Raw genomic sequence first — 24691 nt, forward strand, 5'->3', positions numbered from 1 at the left:
TGAAGAGTGGAAGGAGCCTTGTGTGTCTTGGCACCGCCTATTGTAAACAGAATCAGGAAGGCAAGTTTTTTTCTTCTCTCTGCAGTAAACAGGAGCTGCAAACCCTTCCCCATCCCTGAAAAATCAAATAGGTATCACTGACTTCAAAAAAGTTTTATTTAAAAGTAAGCACAGTGCATCAAAATAACAGTGCATATATACACCTCATTTTGGTCTGCTTGCAGTGTCTTCCCTGGGGCTGGGTTTCAGAATATACATTTGGAATGGAGGGTCCTGGCTGAAGCGGGGTAATTTTCAGCCTTGATGGGCCCCGCTGCTGCAGTCTGTCTAACTTGGTTTCTCTTCAAGGCTCAAGACGAATTCAAATTCCTCTGGGTGAAGGGGCAGGAAAAGAGAGTCAAAAGCAGAACACACTAGTGACCTAAGCAAGGGGTTCTCCTTGGCAGGAATCTTGTCAAAGCCTCCCTAGTAGGGGGAAGGTTCTTACCATCTGTCAGGGGCTGGACGGAGAGCCTCTGCCTGGTGAAGAGTGTCATGTCCTTCAGCGGGCCTCCCGAAGCTCTGTGTGCCTGGTGTTGAGCCTTCAGCTCCGACAGGGGGATGAAGCGCTTAGTCATCCGCTCAAATTGGACGTCCACCTGGTGAGTGGGGAGACATGGGCAGTGAGGGAGCACAGTTGCTAGAGATAGACAAGAACTACTGACATTAGAGCAGTGGTTCTCAACCAGGGGTACGCAGAGGTCTTCCAGGGGAGACAGCAACTCATCTAGATATTTGCCTAGTTTTACAACAGATGACCTAAAATGCACTAGTGAAGTCAGCACAAACTCATACAATGACTTCTTTATACTGCTCTATATACTACACACTGAAATGTGAGTACAATATTTGTATTCAATGGATTTATTTTATAATTAGATGGTAAAAAATGAGAAAGTTGGCAATTTTTCAGTCATAATGTGCTGTGATGCTTTTGTATTTTTAGGTCTGATTTTGTAAGGAAGTAGTTTTTAAGTGAGGTGACTTGCGGGTAGGGAAGATAAATCAGATTCCTGAAAGGGGTACAGTAGTCTGGAAAGGTTGAGAGCCCCTGCATTAGAGCAATGAGTCCATCTCCTTGTTGAGGGACAAGACTTTTATTAGGGATGTAGAGCTGATGTCTAATACTACCCTACGGCTTTGTTCTTGTGCTTGAGGAATTAACACTGCCTAGTGTAGATTCAGCTTGAGACTTACAGTTGTGCAGAGTAATCTTCCTCCCCCGGCCACTGAGCTCTGCACTACAGAGGGGCTAGAGGTTCTGTTTTCAGGTAGCAGGGTTTCCAGGTGAGGTGGTAAGAACTTAAAGATATATGGATCTCTGCATTCTCTAGGATGGGGCCAAGGTAGAGCAAAGGAACAGGGAAACAACTGGAATGAATTCCCTCTTACGACAGAGGTGGTGTAGGTTCGAACAGGGGCTTTGACAGACCAGGGAGGCCATCAGATTCTCTCCCTTTCTCTGCCCACCACATCAATGTTCAGAACTGGCTGTGTGTTTAACTTAATACATTACCATCGACCACTTGGGGTTCTCCTTGGTACTGGAGGAATCGTAGTGAGGGTCCTTCTTGTCAAATTGAGTGTGGTCTGGGTAGGCCTCCTTCACAATCTAAAATTTAAAGGGAAGCAGAGCAGAGACTCCTGAGTAAGACTAGAGTTGTTGATGCCTCCTGACCCACCCATAAATGAGAGGAAGGGCATATCAAAAGCAACACCATTAACATGCCCTTCACTACTAGGCTTTACAAATACTAAGTAGCTATCTAGGCACCCTCTGAGCTTGGTAAGGTATATGTAGTTTCCAAATAGGTAAACAGTCAGAGGTTTAAGGAATTTTCCTAAGGTTGCAGTCAGAATGGCATAGAATTCAAGGCCCTAACTAATAGCAGCCAAAAGCGCACATCTTGGGAGATAGTCATTGAGTGTTGAAGCAGGGCATCTGATAGAATGAATGCTCAGGGACTGGGGTTCCTGCACTCTGCCTATATCTCTCATGATCAGCCAGCTAAGTATTCCTAGCAGCAGAAGATATATGATGTCCACCAAAAGATCCTGATGAGGAGTAATGGGGCAATACTGCTGCAGAGTTAGCCAGTTGCTCCCTGGATATGACCATAGGAGCTCCATTCTAATGGGATGAGCTGCTTCTTTACAGTCTCTGCTCAAAGCTTTTTAAAAAACACTGAGAGCAACAATGCACCAGTGCACTGCAATGGTGGGCAAGAAATTGGGATACCCATGTACTCTTAAAATCTTGCATGCTCACAGAGGTCAGCTGCTTCAGGTCTAATCCGAAAGACTGCACAAACAACTGCGTGGAATTCAATGAGCCACATTCTATTCAGACACTGGTGTAAATCTGGCATAACTTGATTGCCTTGTCTGGAAACACTCCAGCATGAAACCAGTGAGATCGCATAAGCTGGTTCTGTTTCTATTGGGGAAGGGTGAAGTGGGGGAGTCAGCACTGCTGGTCTGTGAACCAGTGATTGTAGGCTCTTCACAACTAATGATTAGGCTACTCTTGCATTTCTCTGGGGCTGAGGTAGGAGCAGGGCTAATTTTACTTCTGTTTCCAATAGACCAGCAGTCAAGTATTGCACTGTTGCAAGGATTAGCAAGAGGTTCTCACCTTGATAATTCCAGCAATCCCAGGCTCTTTGCAGTTACTGTGATAGAAAAATGCTTCTTGTCCAACTTTCATGTCTCTCATGAAATTCCGTGCCTGTCAGATGATTAGACAAGAGACCACTGAACTTTGGAATTAAGCTATGAGGAGGGCCTGCAATGTCCCCTATAGGAAGGTTTCCAAAGGCTGTCCCCATTAGCTCCTTAATGAAACAGGAAGGAAGAATGGAAGTGCCACTGGTGCTGCAGACCTGCTCGTACAAACATTCCTACAAATGTCAAAAAAAAATTTTTTTTTCTTCTAAGTTCAAGTAAGAAAAACAGACTAAAGACCCAGGATCTTAGTAGCTATAAAGTCTACATGGAATTCAGCAGCTCTGCCATACTAATTCAGCAACTGAAGGAGTCTGAAGTTTGCTGTTACAGAACAAGCAGGAAAGCTGATTTTGTTTATAAAGAGACAAAATTGTGCTTAGATTTCCCACTGTACCAATGTGCCGAAACAGAAAACTACGTAGACAAGAAGCTGGACTCAGGTTAGCTGGGGCTTTGTAGGAAAAAACTGAAGAGGAAAGGAAAAGACAAGAAATGAGGGTTGTTTGCTTTGACCCTTCATATTTCTCTCTGAAACCAGACAGAAAAACCAGGTGACTTTCCAGGGGACTGGCCTGTCTGAATATGTCTGGGGAGATTTTTTTTTAAGCCACAGATAATTAGCCACATATGCTCTTACCAAAGTGTAGCAAGTAGGAACAAATGGCTTAGCGTACCCAGGGGAAGAATTTGGTCACAGGAAAAGGCAGGGTGGACAAGTCATCTATTTTGCCTGCAGTTTGGCATTTATGAAGAGAGCTAATTTGTTTTTTTATTGTTTTCAATAGTGATATTTCAGCAATGCTGTATTTGCAATCAGGGCCTTCAATCACTGCTCCTTACCTGGTAATTCCTGACTCCATCCCAGCATGCTGTCTGATTAGGTTGAGCCTTTAAATCTTCAATGCCAAACTGCCCAATCAAATTAAAAACAGGTGGTTAGACTTGGATTATAATTTGGATTTAATGGACAGAGGCCTTTCTTATTGTCTATGTACATGAATGTGTTTCTAGGGCATCTCTCACCATACTGTCTGGTTTACAAAGCTTTTGGTCCCTGCTTGGTTTAAAGGAAAGAAAGTTAAGCCATAGAGGGAATGCTCTGGTAGTCTAAGGACCAGGTCTGAAAGACACTCTGCTGCCGCAGATAAAAATCCTAGCAAGGTCAACTCCACCATTCGTGGTCACAAGGTACATACACTGAGTTCCACACACAGTGCCCGGTGGGGCTTTTTTACAGGATCTCTCTGGGTCTGGAGGAGAATGAAATCTGTGTGTGCGTGCTCCCAGAAAGAGAAGGGTATTTGAGAAGAGAGTGACTCTTCATTGTAAAAGAAAGAAATAAGGTAATTTTGATATTAAACAGAACCTGTAGCTAAAAATAAGTTTCCATTCCTCCTCATCCCTGAGCACACATGCTGGGATGGTGACAGTAAGGAAAATCAAGTACTTACTTTCACATCCACTCCCTTCTCAAACCTGCTCTCTGGCTCTGATTTCATCAGCCAGTGGCTGTATGCTTGCTTGCTTCCTTGCGCGCTAGGGCAGGTCTCCTTAGTAGTCTTTCCTGTGCCGCTCCCCACAGGCTTTGAATTCCTCTCCTTAGCTGCAGGTATCATGGATTCTTCCTCTTCCTGAGTCTTACTTTTGGTGAATTTAGCAGCAGACCCCTCTTTATCTTTTTTTTAAAAAAACCACAATGTGAGTGCAGAAATCAGAACACATTGTTTCCTAATTTGCCAATTGCTGTAAACACCTGACTTACATCCCAGCAGGCTTGATATGGGACAATATTTGGCTAGAAAAGGAATTTTTGGTGGATGCCAGCCCCTAGCTTAGGCAGTTGACATCACTTACAAAGATTTCCAGCATATCTGGAATGTGTTCCAAGGTTAAAAAAAAAAAAGGCGTTTTTACTGTTGGACAGCTGTGGTCTAGCAATTGCCAAGATTTTGCTCGTACTGTCATTTAAATATAGAAAAGCCACAATAGTGTATTAGTTTGACTCAGAAAACTGGCCCTAATGAAATGCAACAACTGGACTACTTTGTACCAACAGATGAAACTGAGTGCAGGCAGCCAAACTCTGTGAATTAGTCCGTAAGTGAACATACGAAAATTGTACATCATAGTGTACTTTATTTTTAATCTGTACTACAGCAGCTAGAAGCCTCAGGTACAGGCTCCATTGTGCTAGATGCTAAGAGACAGTCCGTGCCTGAAAATGGTTAAAATCTTAAAAAGCATGCAGCCAAGACAGCAGGTAACAGAGGCACAGAGAAAAAGTGACTTGCTCAAGTTTGCACAGCAAATCAATAGCAGAGGTGGGAATACAACTTCCTAACCGCTAAGTCACATTGCCTCTAATGCAGTTGTTTAGTTATTTGATAATACTCTTCCGTGTCATAGCAAGTAGTGTAATAACAATGCTACATAGTATTTTGACTTCGAGTACCTTAACAGTGGACAATCTAAGGATGCTTTACAAATATGAATTACTTAAATCTCTCAACACCCTTGTGCTGTAGGGAAATATCATTATCCCTTATTTATAGATGGAAAAAGTCCTGTCAGGCCCATAGGGGTCTCCCAGACAATTTATAGAAGAGAAACACACAATCTGCAACATCCTGGCCTATGAAAAGGTGGGCAGTTTACAGGCAAGTACAGAGAGTATTTGTCCATGTTTTCACTATCAGCTGGAACCCACACCCAAATATGAGAACCCAACAGCCAAAAAGCTACAGCTGTTGAGCGGATTAAGACTTCTGCACTGACCTGGCAATGTTGCTCTGCTTCTCTTTTTGCCTGGCCGAGACATCTCTGGCTTCCTCAAACTAGTTTCTCTGCAGGCAGAAGCACCTGGGGGGTGGGGGAGAATACTGGTTGGGAAACACTTGCTGTTACCACTTACTCAAGCAAAAAGAAAGAGAAACCATTCCATTCATTTCAAGAGTTTAAAGAAGTAAAAATGCTATTATGTTAGTATTTTGCTGTGATTTGTAATGTATCCACTGCTTAACGTTGGACACTTGTACAATCATCTGGAACCCTTTGAAGATGGTTTTGGGGGGGACAAATGTTCCCTTCGTCCCTGTCCACCTTCCCCTCTCTCCCACCCCTGCAGCAGACTGGGTGCCAGCTCTGCTGCTGCTGCTGCAGCAGAAAGGGTATAAACATTCTCTCTTCAAGGTGCCAGCCGTTGGTGTCCTATCCTGGGAGCACTGGATGGTTCATGGGACAGAGCCTTGCAGCTCTAGGTGGCAGGTTTGAATCCTCCAATGGTAGGTGTTGGCCCAACCTGATGTCTGCTTAATGGGCAACTTTCCTGGTAACCACAGCAGAACAGTCATTGCCCCCCAGACTCCCTCCAACCCGTTCCCTCCCATTAGCCCATATCCCCATGCCTTGCTTCCCCTCCTCCCCCATGCCAGGGCTCGCTCCCTTACCCCGCCTCCCCATGGCTCACTCCTCCCCTCCGCCCCCCGGGCTCTCCTCACCAGCTGCGGGTGCAGCAGCCCGTCTCTTTGCGGGGGGAGGGATGCTCCTGGCTGCACAGCGGCTTGGGGATGGGGGGAGCAGACCCAGGCTGCCTGCCTCTTAGCCTGCTGAAGGTCGGCGGGCAATAAAAGTTATGCAAACGTGCAATGCCTTTAAGACCTGCCCCCAGCCCAGCGGCCAATGCGAGAGCCTCAATCCCTCAATGGGGGGGAGAAGGACTATAGCTCCCAGAATCCCTCAGCCTCCTTGCGCGGTGCTTTCTGGGCGCTGTAGTCCCGCGCCTCCTCCTCAGCTGGGGATGCTTTGCGGGCTGCTCTCCGCTGCAGACTACAACTCCCGCAGTGCGGCGGAGGGTAGGCTCCCTGGCACAGAAGGGCTGCTGGCATGGCTTGGCGAGGTTGCAGTAGATTAGGGGCCCAGCTGCGGAGGAGCCTAAGCTGGCCCCAGGTGTTGGGGCGCAGGAGGATCGTCTCCTGCATTGACCGTAAGGTTCAGGGCAGAGGGGCCGAGCCCCACGGTGCGCGGGGCCAGGCGGTGCAGAAGGGTGAAAGCTGGGGGGATGGCGGGGGGCAGGAATATGGAAGCAGGGGGCGCCCAGAAGCGATGGAGATGGGCAAGTCTTAAATACAGCGGAGGTGGTGGAGGGGCTGGAGCCCATAAAACCAGCGCTGGAACTGAGCCTCCTCCCTCTGTCCATTCTGGAACAGCAGGAGTTACTGAGTGTGTTCCAAGGGGGTATGATTATGAGTGGGAGCAATGCAATGCACTTAAGAAAGGGCACATGTAGGCTGTACATCAGGGAAAGCTTCCTGACAGTGAGATCTTTCCAGCTGGGGCATGGTCTCGCTAGGGAGGGGGTGAAAGCCCCATGTGTTGGTGCTGTTCAAACAACTGTCACAGCCCCTTGACACATTGTAGGGTCTGCATCAAAGAAGAATGTCATCTCTAATTGTAAGAGGGGTTTAGACTAGACGATCGTTGCAGGCCCTTCTAAGCCTATGATTCTAAAAAGTGGGAATTTCATGAACCAGAATGTAATTATGCACATTAGCCTTTAGCCAAAGCACTAGTATTCCTGTCTCTACTTTTGCAAGAAGTGCTATAGGATCTCTAGATGTGGACTACAAAAGGGGGAAATGTATTTTGCTTATAGCCTTCACTGATTCTTTATGAAGTGTAAGGATGGTCTAAAGTTTTTGATTTTTTTTCAGCTTGTGTTTTATCTTATAAAGATTAGAGTGTAAGCTCTTCAGGGCACGGACTCTTTCTATGTGTTTGTACAGCAGCGAGCACCGCAGGGTCCTGATCCTAGTTGGGGGTCTCTGAATGTGGTTACAACGGAAGATTTTAAAATGAGGACTATCAATTCTTGTCCTCCTAATTTTTGCTAGAGGATCCTCTGAAGGACCTGAGGAGTTAATCCTGCAATGGAACTATTTTGAAACCTGGGCTGTAGCTTTCCTATCTGTAACTGAGTAGGGAAGGGGAATGAGTTTGACTTTATTTGAAATTCTTTGGGTTTGCTTTGCTTGGTTGGGTTTTGTTTAAGTCTGACAAAAACGAAGGGTTCTAACCTGTGTGTGACTCCACATTGCCTTCTCCTCTCAGGGTTTGTCTGCAGGGATGTACTTGTGTCACATAGTTACACCAGTGCAGGATCTTAGGTCACACGCTTGCATATTTGTGACTTTCTCTGGTAAATTGCTGATGTATATTGCAGTGATGAAGCACATGTATGCTTCAGGCTCATACTAGTGTAACTACATGGGTTCATCCCCCCCCCCACCTCTCCTTTGTAGACAGGATTTTACATGGAAGCTGGAGTTGGGGGTTGCAGTAAGTTTTGCTCTGTGGTGAAGCTTCAACCCAGCTCTCCAGTGAGTTCTCTAGAAAAGCAAAGAAATCGAAAAGTGATCATTTTAATGAAGAGGGAGGGGAAATACCCAAGTGAACAACAAAAAAACCCAACCCTGTAGAATATCAAGGCTGCCTTTCTGCATCAAAAAACACCAGTAAACCTCCCCCGCCCCACACACACAGTTTTAGTTGTGCGTTGAAGTTCATGTTCAGTGACCACAAGAGATCAAGACCTTGGTTTTGCTTCCCCAGAAGGCAGCCCCTCTGCTAGACCACTGCCTCATAGCAGCATGCAGAGGCATTCATTCTGCATTGATTCATTGGGAGGCGCGACTGATGCTTGTAATGCCACAGCGGGTCGGTGCAGATAACAGGGCTAAGAGATATTGGACTGTGAACAATAATTACTACAATGTTTCAGATTTGTCTTGGGTATTAAAGAAGTGAGGAGGTTTGCAGCCTCCTTCCTCATCCTCTGAAAGCATCCGCTCTTCTCCTGCTTTTCCAGCATCTACAGGCCTGACTGAGGAGCAGAAGGAATTCCAAAAGGTCGCCTTTGACTTTGCTGCCAAGGAGATGGCCCCTCACATGGCAGAATGGGATGAAAAGGTGAGAGCACAGGCCAGCTGCCAGCCCACAAAAGGGATGCTTCACCCAATATCCTCTCCTCCCTCAGGAGTTCCTCTTGCCTGCATTAACGGGCTATTAATTTCTTTCCTTTTTTTTCCCCCACCAACAGCCCCCTTGCCCCAGCCCTGCAGGTAGTGGAGTCTTCTGTAGCTCCTTCTCTCTTGCTTAGTGCTGTGATTGTGACAGTGGAAAGATTTCCTTCAGCGATGCTGATTCAGGGGCACCCTGCTGCCATCTGTGACCCCAGCGGGCAGAACAGAGAAGTCAGAAAACCTGCACTTGCTCCTTGATCTACCTAGATGCCTACCTATCCACTTAAACTTTGTGGAAGTTCAGAACTGGACTTCATGGTTCATCTTCACTGGAAGCTGATCTTGCTCTTGGTCTCTTGCAATGCCTTTTTCCCTTTGTGCCTCCAATAGGAAATATTCCCTGTGGAGACAATGCAGAAAGCAGCCCAGCTGGGGTTCGGTGGGATCTATGTGAAACCAGATGTAGGTGGCTCAGGACTGTCACGGCTTGATACCTCCATCATCTTTGAGGCTTTGTCGACAGGATGTACCAGCACCACTGCCTACTTGAGCATCCATAAGTGAGTGTGGGACAACTGGCTAAGCATCTGTGGTCAGTCTAGCTGAATAATACTCTTACTATGAACACTGGGACTCCTTAATCCTGTCATCTTGCTGCTTTCAGTGGTGCCATTCATTACAGAATCATTGAAATGTAGGGCTAGAATGGACCTCAAGAGGTCAAGTCCAGCTCCCTGTGCTGGGGCAGGATCAAGGAAACCTAGTACATCCCTGGCAGGTGTTTATTTAACCTATTCTTAAAAACCTCCAATGACAGGGATTCCATGACCTCCCTTGAAAGCCTATTCCAAAGCTTAGCTACCCTTATGGTTAGAATTTCCCCCTAATATCTAACCTAAATCTCCCTTGCTACAGATTAAGCTCATACTTCTTGACCTGCCTTCAGTGGATATGGAGATCAATTGACCACAGTCCTCTTTGTAATAGCCGTTAACATATTTGAAAACTCCTATCAGCTCCCCCTTCAGCCTTCCTTTTTCAAGACTAAACTTGCCCAGATTTTTTAGCCTTTCCTCATAGATCAGGTGTTCTAAACCTTTTATCATTTTTATAGCTCTCCCCCGGATTCTTTCCAGTTGGTTCACATCTTTCCTAAAGTGTGGCACCAGAACTGGACACAGTACTCCAACTCAAGCTTCACCAACACCAGACAGAGTCGGACACTTACTTCCCATGTCTTACATACAGTACTCCTGTTAATATAGCCCAGAATGATAACCCTTTTTGCAAACTGCAACACATTGTTACTCATATTCCATTTGTTATCCACTTTAACCCCCAGATCCTTTTCAGCAGAACTACCAACGAGGCCGTTACTCTTCATTTTGTAATTAGGAAGGAAAAATCAAATTCACAAGTGTAGTACTTTCCACATGTCTGTATTGAATTGCATTGTGTAAGGATGTAATGTAGGGACTATTAGTGGGCATGTGGGGCATGGCTGGTTACTCTTAGCAATCAGGCTGCAGTTCCTCGGACACTGGAAGGAATCATGCCTGTTCACAGGGAAATAATTTTAGCCTAGTGATGTGAGCAGAGGGCTGGAGCTGGGAACTTTTGGGTTCTGTTCCTAGCTCTGTCATCGACTTATTATATAGCCATGGGCAAATCCCTTAAATGCTCTGTGCCTCGGTTACCCCATCTCTAAACTGATTTATTTATTGTGGCAATATCTCAGTCAACATCAGGATCCCATTGCACTAAATGATGTACCAATACACAGTAAGAGTCAGCCTTTTCCTTGTAGGGCATGGAAATAATATTTACACCTCCCTCTCAGTAGTATGATTGTAACAATAATTTTGTAGAACTCTAAACTCTTGGGAAAATGAATTAGATTGTAAACTCTTTGGAGCAGAGACCATTTTTTGTTCCATTGGTATAGTGCCTAGCATAGTTCTGGTCCATGATTAGGACTCCTAGGCACTACTGCAATATTAATACTCAGATAATTATCTCCATACCTTTTTTTACAGATTTTAAGGCACACAAGGAGGCAGTGACTTGTCCAAGGTCTCACACTGAGTCGGAGGCAGAGTTGAGAATAGAATGCAGCTCTCCTGACTCTCAGCTCTGTACACTGATTCCAAGAAGCTTTATGCAGTTTAAGACCCTGAGCCAGTCCCTCTGGCATGTAGTTGCTTTGTTCAGTTTCAGTGGGGGATGGTGTTTGTCTCCTAGACTAGGTTAGATTAGCTCTGGAAGAGGCTGAAAACCGCCAAACCTCCATGACAGTGGCATGAGCATTCTATGATCATCTTTCTTCCTAGGCCTGTGCTTGTATGCATACATTGTAACCCCATCCCTTCTCTCCTGGTGCAGCATGTGCGCTTGGATGATTGACACCTTTGGCAACGAGGAGCAGAGACACAAGTTCTGCCCATCCCTCTGTAGCATGGAGAAGTTAGCTTCTTACTGCCTGACCGAGCCGGGTGAGCTTCGTGTACAAATAATCCCATCTCCTTGCTGTCCTGAGTCCCAGAAATGTTGTATCAGTCACTCTCATTCTCAAATGTTCCAAGGAACTGGAAGTGAAACTCCATCTCCTGTTGCTCTGAGCTATCCAGACCTCCATGTGGCTTGTGCTTTAGGGTATGAGTGTAGCAAGGGGTGGTACTTCAGTGGGGCACATCTCACGATGCTGACAGTCTTCTCCCCTTAGCATACAGCAGTGATGGGAAGGGCAAGGAGAAGTGCTGTGATTGACTGAGAGAAGTGAGGAGCTGAAGGTACTGCAGGGTGCCTTGGTCGGGTGTGGGGGGATACACACGGCTTTGCAGAATATGTGACAAAACTAGACACACTTTGACTGGCCTGCCGCTCCTGTTTTCAAGGTTGGTTAAACAAAATGGATAAATACTGTGTTAAGAGGGTGAATCTCTGGCCAGGGCACTTTAATAAATAAATCCACACAGATCTGACATCTCTAGTTTAAAGCCATGGATAGTCAGGATCCCACATGAGCTGGATGAGACCTGTTCCTCAGCCCATGAGGATACGGTTGACCATCCTGCTCTGAATTACTTGGCTCTAGAGGATAAATTCAGCTCAGGGGCAAAGGGTCACAGCCCCTATTGAGGTCAGTAGGAGTTATACTCTCTGGTTCCACGGATGCATTTGGCCCTAAGTCTGACTGCATCATTCCAAATAAATACACAATTTCTCAAGGAGAGAGGCAGCCTTGCCATCTCATTGGCTCCTTTCCTTCCCCACTAACAGGAAGTGGAAGTGATGCAGCTTCCCTGATAACGTCAGCCAAAAGGAAAGGCGACACCTACGTCCTTAATGGTTCCAAGGTACCAGCTTTTCTCGCCTTAAAAACTCCTGAGTGCCCTGCATGTATGAGAGGATCATTGCCATATCTCTGTCTCCCCCACTCACCCTCTCATCTCTGCCTCTTCCTCTTGGCTTGTGGAACTGGCGATATCCCATTTTTTCACCTAATCTCCAGTTGCTTCTCCCAGGGCAGGTTTTTTCCCCACAGTGTATTCTCTAGGGCTTTGTTCAGTTCTGTTTTACATGTCCCTTGGTGGTGGGGCATCCGCCTCTTCCCTTGGAGACGCTGTTCCCAGCCGAGTAAAGCGCATTGCTGGGAAGCCCTGCCTGATGCTGAACTTTCTCCCACTATTTCTAGCTCTACCCCCTCCTCTCCCTGGAATTTGTGCACTCTAACGACCAGTAACTGGAGGTGGTTATTCTGCGCCCTTCTGTCCCTCCAACCCCAATTGGCCAGGCTACACCTATTCAGCCTGTGATTTCACCCCATAAACCAATCCCTCAAGCCCACTCCCCTCCCATGCTTTTGTCTCCTTGCCTCTCCTCCCCTCTGCCTTCCTCCTCCTCCAAGTCTCTAATTCCCTCGCCCTCCTCTCTGCCCTTGTATCACCACACAGGACACCTAACTCCCTTTCAGCACATGGTGCCCAATGGAGAGTCTCTCCTGCTTCCCAGGCTCTGGACATGGGCTTCCTGTGTGCTAATTCTGTCTCCTTTCCTCTGCCCCTTGCCAGGCCTTCACCAGTGGCGGTGGTGACACAGATGTGTACGTGGTCATGTGTCGCACAGGGGGGTCTGGCCCCAAAGGCATCTCCTGCCTGGTACTGGAGAAAGAAACTCCAGGGCTCAGCTTTGGCAAGAAAGAGAGGAAGGTGAGAGACCCACACATCATCAGAGTGTGCGGGGTAACACGGCAGAGGCAGGCCAGAGTGGAGTAGACCACTAGCGATCCATGTCTGATCAGATAGCAGGCCCATCCAGCCCTGTACTGGGTGAGACAGCTGGACCGTTCTAGTCTGCTGTCCTGCTTCCTCACTGAACCATAGCCCCAGATAATCCAGTGTCCTGACTCGCGGCAGCATTGACGCGCATGGTGTGGGGAAACCTTGCACTGCCACTGCTCATGCTGTGTCTTCTGCGTGAATAGGTGGAGAGCTTTAATCTCCAGGTCTGTCAAGCCAGCACCAGATACAGATTCACTGGATCTGCACTTCTCTGAGACATTTGCATTTCAATTTCTAGTGGATTGAGTTGCTCATGAAGTTTAAGGGTTCCTCAAACCAATCAGGGTTACGTATGGTGCAGACTGTGCTAGCTTCACAAGTGCGTGACCCTCAACCCTCACCAGCAGCATTGCTGAAGTTCAGTCCTGACCCCTTGGCTAAGCTAGTAATGAGGTCTCTCCTGAGCAGAGATTCCCAGACTGCATGGTGCTTTGCATGTGGACTGCAAAGCTTTGGAGATAAACTCGTGATCCAGGTGTCTGGAGGTACAAATCCAGCAAACTAAAACTGAGCCACCTAAAATGTCCCGAAAGTTACTGTCAAAATCCAGCTGAAGGGGGCAGTGCATGTGTAAACCTTTAGTTTGAAAAGGCTGGAGTGGTAGCTGAACAGACTTCTCTTCACTGCAGGATCTGAGGGGTGCCACATTCTGTGTCACGGAGTCTGCGTTAGAGACACTTCCCTTCACAAGCCTGACAGTGGAGGGAGAGAGCAGTGATAGACCTGTTATTTCTCCAGCAGAGAGCTGGATGTGCCCAGTCCTCCAGACTGTCTGTGAGATACTCCTGTCTTTCCCAGGTGGGCTGGAACTCCCAGCCGACTCGGGCCGTGATCTTCGAGGACTGTGCTGTTCCCGTCACCAACCGTCTGGGTGCAGAAGGGCAGGGCTTCGGCATCGCCATGAAGGGCCTGAATGGAGGGAGGATCAACATTGGTAAGCCTGGCAGCTGAGAGCAAGGGGAAGGGAGGGGGCTAGTCTAGCCTTGTGGCCGTCATGTAATATTCACTCTGTGCCCTTGGCTTCCCCGCCAGCTTCTTGTTCTCTAGGAGCTGCTCATGCCTCTGTCCTCCTGGCCCAGGACCATCTCACCATCCGCAAACAGTTTGGGGAACCCCTAGCCAGTAACCAGGTGACTTTTCTGTCTACAAGCTTTGCCCTTTCCACCACTGCACCCCTCTGGCTATTGCATAAACAAACAGCTGGAGCTCCCACATCCTGCTTTACACATGTTCTGCTGGGAGAAGCTGATACTGTAGTAGTTTCTCCCAATGCTAATGTACTCAGACCCTCTTCTATAGCATCTCCCACTGGGAGAGATTTCACCTCATGCAGAAAATAGTTCATAATTATTTGTTGGCCTTATGATAGAAGAGAGACAGATGCTCAGAAGGAGCTGGAGAAAAATACAGAGGCTGAGAGAGAGGAACTGGGGAGTCAGGGGAGCCAGTGGCCTTGGCACAGAGAATCAGAGAGGCCTGAGATTCATGTGAAGGGAAGTCCTTTCTAGAAAGTTCCCTGAAGAGGAAATATGAAGATGGGGGCCCTGCCTGAACGGGATAGGGGAGCAGCACAGGGGAGCACCTGAGGGATATTTGGGGGACAGTAGCTGAGAGGGGAAAAGGGTGGGGTGTGAGATTCAGAACAGGGCCCCAATTGAGGGGGCAGGCGGTGATACTAGGGCAAGGCCCCATCTGAGAAGGATGAATAGGGAGAAGTGTTTCAGGGCAGGGACCCAGGAGCCTCTGGCTTAACCTGGCCCCTCATGTGCTGTCTATTTCCTTCCCGGCAGTACCTCCAGTTCAGACTGGCTGAGATGGCAACGCGTCTGGTGGCAGCACGCCTCATGGTACGGAATGCGGCGCAGGCACTACAGGAAGAGCGGGAGGATGCCATTGCCCTGTGCGCCATGGCCAAACTTTTTGCCACTGATGAGTGCTTCACAGTAGGTTTTCCAAGTCTCTGACGGAAGTGTTGTAATCAGAAACGTTCAGAGTCTCCTTGTAGTGGCTGATGCTGCTTGGGATTTCAGGAAGTCTCTTCAGTCTGTAGGGTTCCAGCCCTGGGCACATTTGGTGGGCCATAAACCTAATCTTGAGTCCTCTTATGTAGGCCAGAATCCTGGCCTGTGTGTAGACAGGAATCTCAGCCCCTCTGCAGGCCATGATCCTTCTCCCTGGGCAGTCTTCATATGCTGTAATGCCTTCTGCTGCTTCTAGGAGCCTGGGGGCTCAGGCAGACCTGTGAGTAGAGCATTTCATTTTGGTGATTTCAGCTACCTTTCAATGAGGTAATAAGGGTGCATGCCAGGGCTTCCATTACTTGCTCTTAATTCCTGGTTAGCATGTGTCATTAGGAGTGAGGGAGGTACTCTCGTGCAATTACAGAATGCCATTTAATTAAAAGAAAAAAGTTCTGAGCTATAAATTGCCTTGGATTAGTTTTATTTTGGAATTACCACTACATCCTATCATTGGCTTCCTAGATGTATAATGCTGATGTGGTGTATATCACACACAGGATTAATTATAGTTAGGCTTGGTACCATCTTTGACTAACGAGGGCCTCTATCCTGGAATTATCCTAGCTGGCCACTAGATGGTGGCCTTGCGCTTTAATTTTGGACCTAGACTCAGTTAAAAATGCAGCAGAAACCACTTTGGTTGAGGGGAATTAAAATGCACCCTACAGGTTTGTGCGTTGCAGTGTTCCTTTTAAGATGACACCATTTGTTTTAAATGGCACGTCTGGAAATGTGGCAACAAGCAGCCTGGTATATCGTGGTTAGAGAAGAAGAGACTGGAATTTAGGACTCCTGGGTTCCATTTCCATTTCTGCTTGGGAATGTGGTTTGCTGGTTGGAGCATAGACGTAGTCCAGATTCCTGGGCTCTAGGCCCAGCTCTGCCACTGACTTGCTGTGTAGCCCTGGGCAAGTCACTTCATCACTCTGTGCCTGACCCAGCCACGTTCTCTTTTCCTCAGATCTGCAACCAGGCCCTACAGATGCATGGGGGCTATGGCTACCTGAAAGACTATGCTGTGCAGCAGTTCATGAGAGACATCAGAGTCCACCAGATCTTGGAAGGTAACCTGGGGTATTGCCAACAAAACTGTCCACTGGCTATGACCTTGGCCGCATGTCCCAGTGGAGAACAGAGACTTGGATTATAGTTGCAAATTCCGCTTCTTTCATTCTGTGCTTTAGCTCTCCTATCTGACAGCAAAACCCATGCAAGGGATCTGAGTTCACTGGGCTATAGCAGATTTGTGTAGCCCTGTAAATATTTCCAACCCAGTGGAAGACAGAAGAGACTCCATGTGCAGGATTGCTCCCTGCAGTATATTTTTAGTGTCTTGTCCACTGTTGCTCCACACGTCTCAGTTGAAGGAACTCCCACCACCTCCTTGGGAAAATTCTTTACAGTTTAATGGGTCTCACCAGAGGGAAAGGTCTCCTGATGTTCACACTAAAGGTGTCTTTGTTTAACTTCATCCTGTTACTCCTATTAACACCCATTGTTGAACCCTAAACGATTCTCACTCTGCGTGCAGTTGCACCTTCAGATCCATGTAGAGAGATTTGTGGTAATATCCCCCTTAGTGGAGCCAAACTCGTTTTATTTTTAATTTAGCCTCTTAATCATTATTACTGCTATTCTTTGAACTTCATTCACCTAGAATTAGAGTAGCAGGAAGGGGTGTGGTCCTGGCTATCCCCTGCTATGCTCCTTTCTACTCTCTGATATGATGCATATGTAGCAGTAGGTAAAGTAGAGACTGTGGCCTTCAATATGGGACCAGTTCTGCTAGGAGCTCAGTGCCCTAAAATCCTTTTAATATCAATGGGAGCAAGAAGCGCGCAGTGCCCCCTTAATGAGCCATCTTTTTCCAGGCATCTACATCTTACCTTCTTCTCTACACTCACTAATACCCAGAACTCATCTCATGCTTGAAAGAAATCTCTTCTGTAGAGTAGGCTACAGATCCCACCAGGTTTTGCCCTGACCACAGGCTGAATGGAGACATGGAATAACTGCTCTGCTGATTGCATGCTGCTCTGTTGTGGGTTTCAAGCCTGGGATTTTTGCTTTTTACTTCAGTGGAAGCAGGATTGGGCCTTCACTTAACTGATGTGTGTCTCTGTCTGTGTGTGTGTCTCTCTCTCTTTGTGTCTTTGTCCTGCTGCAGGTACCAACGAGGTGATGAGGATGATAGTGGCCAGGAGTCTATTACAGGAGTGAAACCAGGAGCTGGTCTCTAGTCTTAATACACTCCACTTGCTAGGCAGAACATTGTCTATTGCTCCTGTTTCCATAGCCTCCTTCCCTGGGAGTGGGACTGTACCAGTGGAAACTCTCTTGACTTTTTCTGATCCCAAGCACAGCTGTATGCAGGCCACGTAGGGTCCCAGCTGTATGCGGTGCCTGGCAGAGCCACTGGTATCCAGGACACCAAAGATAAAAATCAGACATGAATGAAAGCCCTTGTCTCTGTCTCCTGACTATGGGCCACTGCTGCTGCCCTGCCCCTCCTCAGACAGAAACTTTAGACCTGTGGGGTCATCCACTCCACCTTTGTGCCAAGACAGGATTAAAACAGGGAATCCAGTCAGCCCCTCTCCTTCCCTGGGGCATGTCTAAGGCAGATGTGGAGGCATGGCCTGCTGATTAATTTCAGGCAGGACTGTGCACATGCGTGGTCTCCTATGGATCAATAAGGCAACTCCTTTGAATCACAGGGAGAATCTGTTGCCTTGTTTAAACCCGTCTTTACAAGCTGCTATGCTGCAGCAGTGGAGCAAGTCATCCGTAAAGATTGTCTCTCCATGAGTTGTCACAAAGTGCGGTGAGCATTTAAAACCCATTGAAGGGAATGGGGAGTGACTGGTGCTAATCTGAAAGCATCACTGCTTCTCATTTCCTAGAGTTCTCTTACCTAGTGCAACTGGCTCTTGCTCCACCCCATCTCACTTAATGCTTTCATTAGCATTATGAATTCTGGGTAATGGGATCGGGGGATAGATGAGAGAATCTTGCACAAGAAAACCTAGGCTCCTTATTGTCAAATTTACTCTGCCCAGAAATGTATAATATGAGCAGAGTCAGAGCTTTGATCACGTTTACTCCCTCCCCAATGTCAGAATCAATAAAGCTATGACAGTAAAATCACAAGGGAGTTTCATCAGTTCTTGTAATTCACTCTTTCTGCAACATTCTAATTCTTTAATTTGAACATATTCCCTTTAGTTGATAGCGTTATTTATTTTTTAATCTGCTTGTTTAATGGAAAATCCTAATTACTAATAACTTGCATTTCTTTAGTCCCTTAAAGTACTTTACCGACTAGCATCCCTTTCTGGTGGGTACGTGTTGACATACTCATTTGACTGATGGGGAAATTGGGGTGCAGAGACGAGAAGTGACAAGGTAAGGAATCAGTGGCAGAGAGAGCTGATTTCCTATCCTGGCTTTAATTATTGGGCAACATTTCTGTTTTGGTGTCTGCCACAAAAAATGACACAGGCCGATAGGGGAGATTTTTTCCCCCCATAATGTCAAGGAACTGAAGTAACTTGACCTTTCCTTCTTGGAGATGAAGACACGCATATCTGACCCTTCCAGGTGGAGGATGGAGATGTAAAGGAGTGTCATACCAAAGTGGTTTTGACATTGTGAGTCGGCTGTGCTACGCGCTCCATAGAAACTCTTAACTGTTCAGGACTTGTCTGTGCTTACTTACATCATGACTGTCAAGAGGTGATTGTTTGGATGGTGTCGCTTACCAGTGGTTACACACTTAAGTCCCCTCTACGCGATAGGTTTCACGTTCGTTGTAACCAGCTCCCCAGACACGACTCATCTCTACGGTACAGACTGGCTTGGTAAAAGCTAAAATCCAAACTGACTGTATTTAATACCTGGATAAACATAAGGCTACTGCCCTGTAAGGTAACCCTTGTTTGGGGCCTCTCTAAGTATTTGCCTAGTACTGTAGAGTCCAACCAGGGAGCCAGTAATGCTTATCTGTTTCCCATTTGCTGGGTTGCTTGGGCCAAGATGCTTTGTAAACTCAGGGTTATGTAATTGACTAAAAGTAGTGCTATGAATGGTTCAGGCATAAATGGCTTGAATCTGGCTTAGCTGGGCAGAGATTGAATGTTGTTATGGCCGCAGGCTTCAGCTGCTGTGAATTGAATAGGTCTCTGTCTAGGGTGGAGGCAGGTTTATTTATCTCCAAATCCACCATCACAGTTGACAATGTTGGTAAAAAGGCAGAATGAGCTATTACTGTGAACTCTACTGGAATTGCTTTCTAGGTCCAGGGCAGGCGATACTGCCCACCCTCACCAGTGTGAAAAAAGACTATACGGTGGTTGACGGTTCTGGGAGAGAAACCACAAACTTTGGTTTCCAGAGCTGCTAACCAGTGACCAATTTAACTGCATACAGGAGGAAATTTCAATGAGATGTCTATACACCTGAGTGTATTGGTGCAAAGGAAGGTAGAGGCATGGGCTTATTGTTGGGGCCTCTTTACAGTGCTGTGACTCCTTCCAGCTGCCATGTAGGTGTGTTTGCAAAGATGAAAGCAGGGCCATCCTAAGGCATACGGAGCATACAGGACACCTGCGGCACCCAACAATGTGGGGCACCACCAAGGCAGCAGGTAAGAGTGGGTTGGCTCCTGCACACTCAGCACATGCTGCAGTCTCTTCAGGCAGGGGCTGTATTCACAGAGCCGAATGCACAGGCATGGCACATTCTGCATGAGGGAGAGGGCACGGGGGGGAGAGGGGATGTTGCTCGGGGGAATGGTGACTCTCCACTGCAGTGAGGTGGGCTGGACAGTTTGGTATCCATTGCTGCCTGTACTCCGTACCTCCCCATGCCCCTGTGTCTGCTGTATACAAAGCTTGGTGTGTGTCAGCAGTGGGGGGGAGGGTCTCTTCTCGGAGGTCTGTGGGCAGGGGTGAGGGTTGTGCCCCAAGTTGGGCACTGGGGCACCAGTTTAATACTAGGGTGTAGGGCCCCATAAATCTGAAGGATGTGTCTGGATGCAGGAATGTGGCATGAGGTTTTTAGCAGGTAAGTGTAGCTTTTGCTGAACGCACACACGTGTTGTGAGGAGAGAAGCTTGTCCTCCCTGATGAATACACTGGGCCAAGGGCTTCTTCTTGGGGCCTGACTCCTGATTTCTTACTAAGTGGGTCAGGTATTTGTCCCCCCGTCTCCAGGGCTGCGGTCCCACCGCGTCCCCCGGGCGCGTGCCTGGGGCTTTGCAAGCATCCCCCGAGGGCAGGGGGGGACTCGAACCTTTGTCCCCGCCGGCCCGTGCGGCAGACACGTGTCCGGCCCCTGCCAGCCGCTAACCCCCGCACCTGCGGCTGTGCGCGACGGGCGGCAGCGGGAGTCGTGCAGCGGAACAGCTGTAGCCAATCAGGAGGGGGCTCGGCCTCTGACCCTTCCTCCCAATCAGCAGGGGGCCCCGCCCTGTGGGCGGCAGGTCGCGGCCAATGGGGGGCCAGGAGGGCGTGCGCGGAGGGGGGGCCGAGGCGCCGCGCGCCCGGGAGACCCCAGGAGCGGCGGGGAGGCAGCGAAGTGGCGGCGGCGGCGGTGGCGCGCGGGCCCGGGGCCGGCTGGCGAGAGCCTGCGGCCGCCATGTGGGGCTGCGGCGGGCGGAGGCGGCGCCGGCTGGGAGCGTTACTGCTCGTGCTGCTGCTCGGGGGGCTCCTGCTCCGCAGGTGAGAGCGGCCTGGTCCCCGGGGGACCCGTTCCCTCCGGCCCTGCCCCCCCGGGGCCCCTCCTCCTCGGCCTGGTCCCCGGGGGGCGCGTTCCCTCCGGCCCTGCCCCCCCGGGGCCCCTCCTCCTCGGCCTGGTCCCCGGGGGGCGCGTTCCCTCCGGCCCTGCCCCCCCGGGGCCCCTCCTCCTCGGCCTGGTCCCCGGGGGACGCGATCCCTCCGGCCCTGCCCCCCCCGGGGTCCCTCCTCCTCGGCCTGGTCCCCGGGGGACGCGATCCCTCCGGCCCTGCCCCCCCCTCCGGGCCTCCAGCCTGGCCCCCCGGGGGTCCCCCTCCTCCAGCCTGGCCCCCCCGGCGACAGGCCCCCTCGTACCGTGCCCCCCGGGACACTCCTCCCGGAGCCCCCCCTCCGGCCTTGCCCCCTGGGGGTCCCTCCTCCTCCGGGGCCCGTCCCCCTCAGCCTGGCCCCCCTAGGGAACAGGCCCTCTCTTCGACCCTGCACCCGTGGGACTCCCCAGGCCCTGCCCCCAGGGACTCCCCCTCCTCGGCCTGGCCCCTTCAGACATTTCCTCTGGGGGGACACGTTCTCCGGGACTCTTCTCCCCCGAGGGACACGCCCCCTCCGGTTTGCCCCTCGCCCCGGGGCCGGGCCTGCCCTGCCTGGGACATCCCTTCTGGACACACACAGAGGAGGGTCCAAGCCTGCCCCCCCGACCGCCTCTACAACCCCAGAGCCCTGTCCTCTAGGATCCTCTCCCTATTCCTACAGGGTCCTGTTCCCCTCAGCCCATCCTGCCTCTGGGATCCACTCCCCAGGGCACCTGCCTGACCTCAGCCCTCCCCTGTCCCCAGTGCTTGCCCATCTGCAGGGTCCTGTCCCCCTCCCCCTGTGCAGATTAGCAGAGGTTCCTAGTCAAGTTGAAATGTACTTGAGCTTGTGTTGGAAGCAGCTCTAGGACCTGCAGCACCACCCCTTTCCCCTGGTCGCATTCTCCTACATATAAGTTGTTCTCTTCCCCCCAAAAGACCCTCAGGAACAATATGGGGAACTGTCTAGCTGACTGTACAGCGAAACTGACTAAACAAAGTGCTGGGCGATCCACAAACCAGATGCAACAGACAAAAATGCACTCCCCCTGCTCCCTGTCTGGAATTGTTGCACCTAAAAAAAAGTTTTCAGCCAGAAGAGAGAGTGTTGTTCAAGTATCTTTAGGGAATTCCCAGTATGTGTTTGTGTAGCCTTTAAACATGCTCCTCTGCTTGATAACCAAGGCATGCTGATGTCTTGATCTATTGTGAGTTTGCCAGTGAGGAGAATCGGGGTTGTTATTTAGCGTGCATCTCATCTTTATTGGTCTGCTTCTTTTCTCCCTACTACTCCTTGTCAACTATGCTGTTTCTGCCCCATCAGGTTTGCTTGCTGCTGGATTTACTCTCTTCTGGGAAGGATTTAAACAGCTGTTCTTAGCCTTATCAGCATAGTCCTTATCTGCTGAACAATAGGGCCTTGAGGTTGTTCATTTTATGACTCCTTTTAGCTTAGTGTATTGGTTCATTGCCATTTAAGTGAAATTGATCTCTACTGGTTTGTCCTTAAGGGATACTGTTAAAGAGTACTGAAAGGAATGCTGTCAGGTTAAATTCATGTAATGGGCTTCTTTAACTGGGTTACTAATAGCACTGGAAATCATTAAATCTGCAGATATGTCAGCCTTGAACCTGTTTGTTTACTGCATTTCTCTAAGCTTGGGCAGTGAAAGTAGACTGGCCAGCTATGTGTTTAGTTGATTCCATTTCATGTCTCTCTCTCAAACTAGCTTTATGCACCTGTACTTAGGTTTCAAATACTGCAAGGGGGATGCTATTCCTCCGAAAGTAAACTTTCAGTGGAAAGTTTAATAACAAATATATTGCACTGTGTAACTGTTTACATATTCTCAATTTGGAGCCAAAACTGACTTCACATGTCCCTTTAATCCTTAATGCATTTACGGTTACTATATCTCAGCAGCAGCATTTGGTTTTAAACAGTTCATATGCCCGTGAATGGAGGCACAAAGCTGTACATTAGATGTAGCAATGAATTCAACTGAAGTACTGATAATTAAATTACAAAAAGACAAATCTGAATATTTCAAGATGTGAGGCTATAGGGTGCTGTGCAGTTAGGAGGGACTGGAACTCTCTCAGACCTTTTCACATGGTTCGGGTTAGCGGAGCCTGAAAGTTACCACCATCTGCTGGCTACTCAGTAATCTGTGTGCAGTGAATTTGATGAATCTCAGTCAGTTTTTTCACTGGACAAATGTCCCTATCTCACAACATTGTTGCAGTGGATACTAATTACCCCACAATACCTTGCCCTCCTGCTTTGCCAGCAATTTCAACAGCGACCAAGGCCTGAATGGGACCATTTGGGCAGAACTCCTCTCTCCCCCTACAAGTGGTCTATTCTTTGGTGTATGTTGGTGGGACACCTTGCCCATCAGTGCTGGTTTTATACCTGTCATTGGGTGACTAGATGATTCTAGGACTGTCAATCCAGCCTCTTCTGATTAGCACTAATATTCATGAAAAATGAGATTAAATGGCAATACTTGAAACTAAGTTGTATGAGAGTAGTACTCACACTATGCTGTAAACCCAGATATGCCAGTTGGTGCTTGCCACAGGGTATGCTTGCTGCTGCTTGCAGGTGTAATGTCAACACCGCATTTAAAAGGCAATCTTCTTTTGTTATCATTGTTGAGTAATGTTTCGGCTGAAAGGTCTACCTCTCCTCTGTGTTAACGTGATTCCCATTAACCTTAGTGAGCGATTGCATTCAGATGAAGAATAGGACTCCTTTTAATGTAGAAACATTTACAAACTTCATGCTCCCGCCTCACTGCTTTAAAAAAAAATCTACTCTTGATTCATAAGAGCTCAGACCCGATAAAACTGAAGCAACATCTTCTTTTATCGGAATGCATAGAGAGAAATAGCACCACTCAGAATCAATCACTGCCACTGAGCATTCATCCGGTAGGGGAAGCATGGAGAGAGTAATGCTGCAACCAGATAGAAATGATTTAAAAGCTTTAAATAAATGTTACACATAATATATAGCAATTCCTTGTCTATCATAAAAAGTAATGGATAAGGAAAGACCAATTGCCAGCACTATAAATCAGCTTCTGTGTTAAGCTAACGTTATCCCCATCAACCTTGGCTCTTGGAGGGTTTACTAAAATCACTGACGCTCTTTGATGGATGACGTGCATTTACAAATCAATCATTCTCTGTCCTGGATCTAAACCATCTTTGAAACTGCCAGGGGTAGCTCTTGATTTTTCGTATCAGGGCTCTGTCTTGTTGTTTGTGGTTTGGGGCATATCCTGCTTATTCTGGGACTGATTATACCAACCCTGCTTTGAGTAATACCTTGAGATCAATGGAATTACAAGTGGAGTAATGTACTGCTCAGCATGAATAAGAGGTGGGCTTTATCTAACTTTCCATTTAGCAAAGTATTAAGCCTTTTCTTCCCCCCGTCCTCGACTTGTCTGCCATGGGCCAAACTTTATCCCTTGTGTCACCCCCACTAAAGCCAGAGAAGTTACACTGTAGATTAATTTGCTACTGTGTGTTTCAGATCATGTCCTTTCTGCTATTAAAGCCCTGTACTGGGTGAGTGGATTTTGTATTTCAGTGAGAGCTACGACATCACTGTGAAATAGTGTACTGGGGAAAAATGCATGGGAGGCTCTTCACTGGGGTTACACTGGTCTACAATTTTTGAGAAGTCGTCTGCTTCAGAGGTAAAATGTGATATTTATTATGTATTTTGAT

At 48.2% G+C, this 24691-nt stretch overlaps 3 protein-coding genes across 5 annotated transcripts in view; 2 read left to right on the top strand and 1 right to left on the bottom strand.

Annotated features, from left to right (window-relative positions):
- Positions 1 to 134: 134 nt before the first annotated feature.
- On the bottom strand, positions 135 to 6401 carry THYN1 (thymocyte nuclear protein 1). Of its 2 annotated transcripts, XM_030538409.1 has the most exons (8): positions 6264 to 6401; positions 5542 to 5625; positions 4218 to 4441; positions 3607 to 3675; positions 2675 to 2767; positions 1556 to 1651; positions 488 to 638; positions 135 to 371 (listed from the first exon to the last, which is right to left on the bottom strand). In XM_030538409.1, the coding sequence occupies exons 2-8, from the start codon at positions 5582 to 5584 to the stop codon at positions 328 to 330; spliced, it is 720 nt and encodes a 239-aa protein (XP_030394269.1). In that variant the 5' UTR covers positions 5585 to 5625; positions 6264 to 6401; the 3' UTR covers positions 135 to 327. The 2 variants fall into 2 exon arrangements, with proteins under 2 accessions (XP_030394269.1, XP_030394270.1); XM_030538410.1 differs by lacking the exon at positions 3607 to 3675.
- A 143-nt stretch (positions 6402 to 6544) lies between these two features.
- Positions 6545 to 18294, top strand: ACAD8 (acyl-CoA dehydrogenase family member 8). Of its 2 annotated transcripts, XM_030538411.1 has the most exons (11): positions 6545 to 6748; positions 8630 to 8730; positions 9174 to 9343; positions 11166 to 11275; positions 12063 to 12139; positions 12854 to 12991; positions 13922 to 14057; positions 14156 to 14253; positions 14914 to 15066; positions 16106 to 16208; positions 17312 to 18294. In XM_030538411.1, exons 1-11 carry the CDS (start codon positions 6649 to 6651, stop codon positions 17362 to 17364), a joined length of 1239 nt encoding a protein of 412 aa, XP_030394271.1. In that variant the 5' UTR covers positions 6545 to 6648; the 3' UTR covers positions 17365 to 18294. The 2 variants fall into 2 exon arrangements, with proteins under 2 accessions (XP_030394271.1, XP_030394272.1); XM_030538412.1 differs by lacking the exon at positions 6545 to 6748 and having other exon boundaries at positions 8639 to 8730; positions 8861 to 9343.
- Positions 18295 to 20762: 2468 nt separating this feature from the next.
- GLB1L2 (galactosidase beta 1 like 2) overlaps positions 20763 to 24691 on the top strand; it is a 51675-nt gene continuing 47746 nt past the window's right edge. Inside the window, exon 1 of the mRNA XM_030538063.1 lies at positions 20763 to 20864. Within this exon, the coding sequence (XP_030393923.1) occupies positions 20782 to 20864 (83 nt within the window). The 5' untranslated portion in view covers positions 20763 to 20781. The remainder of the gene's footprint in view (positions 20865 to 24691) is intronic.

The sequence above is a fragment of the Gopherus evgoodei genome, chromosome 19 (genome assembly GCF_007399415.2).
Source record: "Gopherus evgoodei ecotype Sinaloan lineage chromosome 19, rGopEvg1_v1.p, whole genome shotgun sequence".
Lineage (NCBI taxonomy): Eukaryota > Metazoa > Chordata > Testudines > Testudinidae > Gopherus > Gopherus evgoodei.

Coding starts and splice junctions, on each gene's coding strand:
- THYN1 (XM_030538409.1), bottom strand. CDS start 5,584: ATGTCTCGGCCAGGCAAAAAGAGAAGCAGAGCAACATTGCCAG. Junction 4,442..5,541: donor AAGCAGAGCAACATTGCCAG/GTCAGTGCAGAA, acceptor TTTAAAAAAAAG/ATAAAGAGGGGTCTGCTGCT. Junction 639..1,555: donor AGAACCCCAAGTGGTCGATG/GTAATGTATTAA, acceptor CCCACTCACCAG/GTGGACGTCCAATTTGAGCG.
- ACAD8 (XM_030538411.1), top strand. CDS start 6,649: ATGGCTTGGCGAGGTTGCAGTAGATTAGGGGCCCAGCTGCGGAGGAGC. Junction 12,140..12,853: donor ACGTCCTTAATGGTTCCAAG/GTACCAGCTTTT, acceptor GCCCCTTGCCAG/GCCTTCACCAGTGGCGGTGG. Junction 16,209..17,311: donor AGTCCACCAGATCTTGGAAG/GTAACCTGGGGT, acceptor GTCCTGCTGCAG/GTACCAACGAGGTGATGAGG.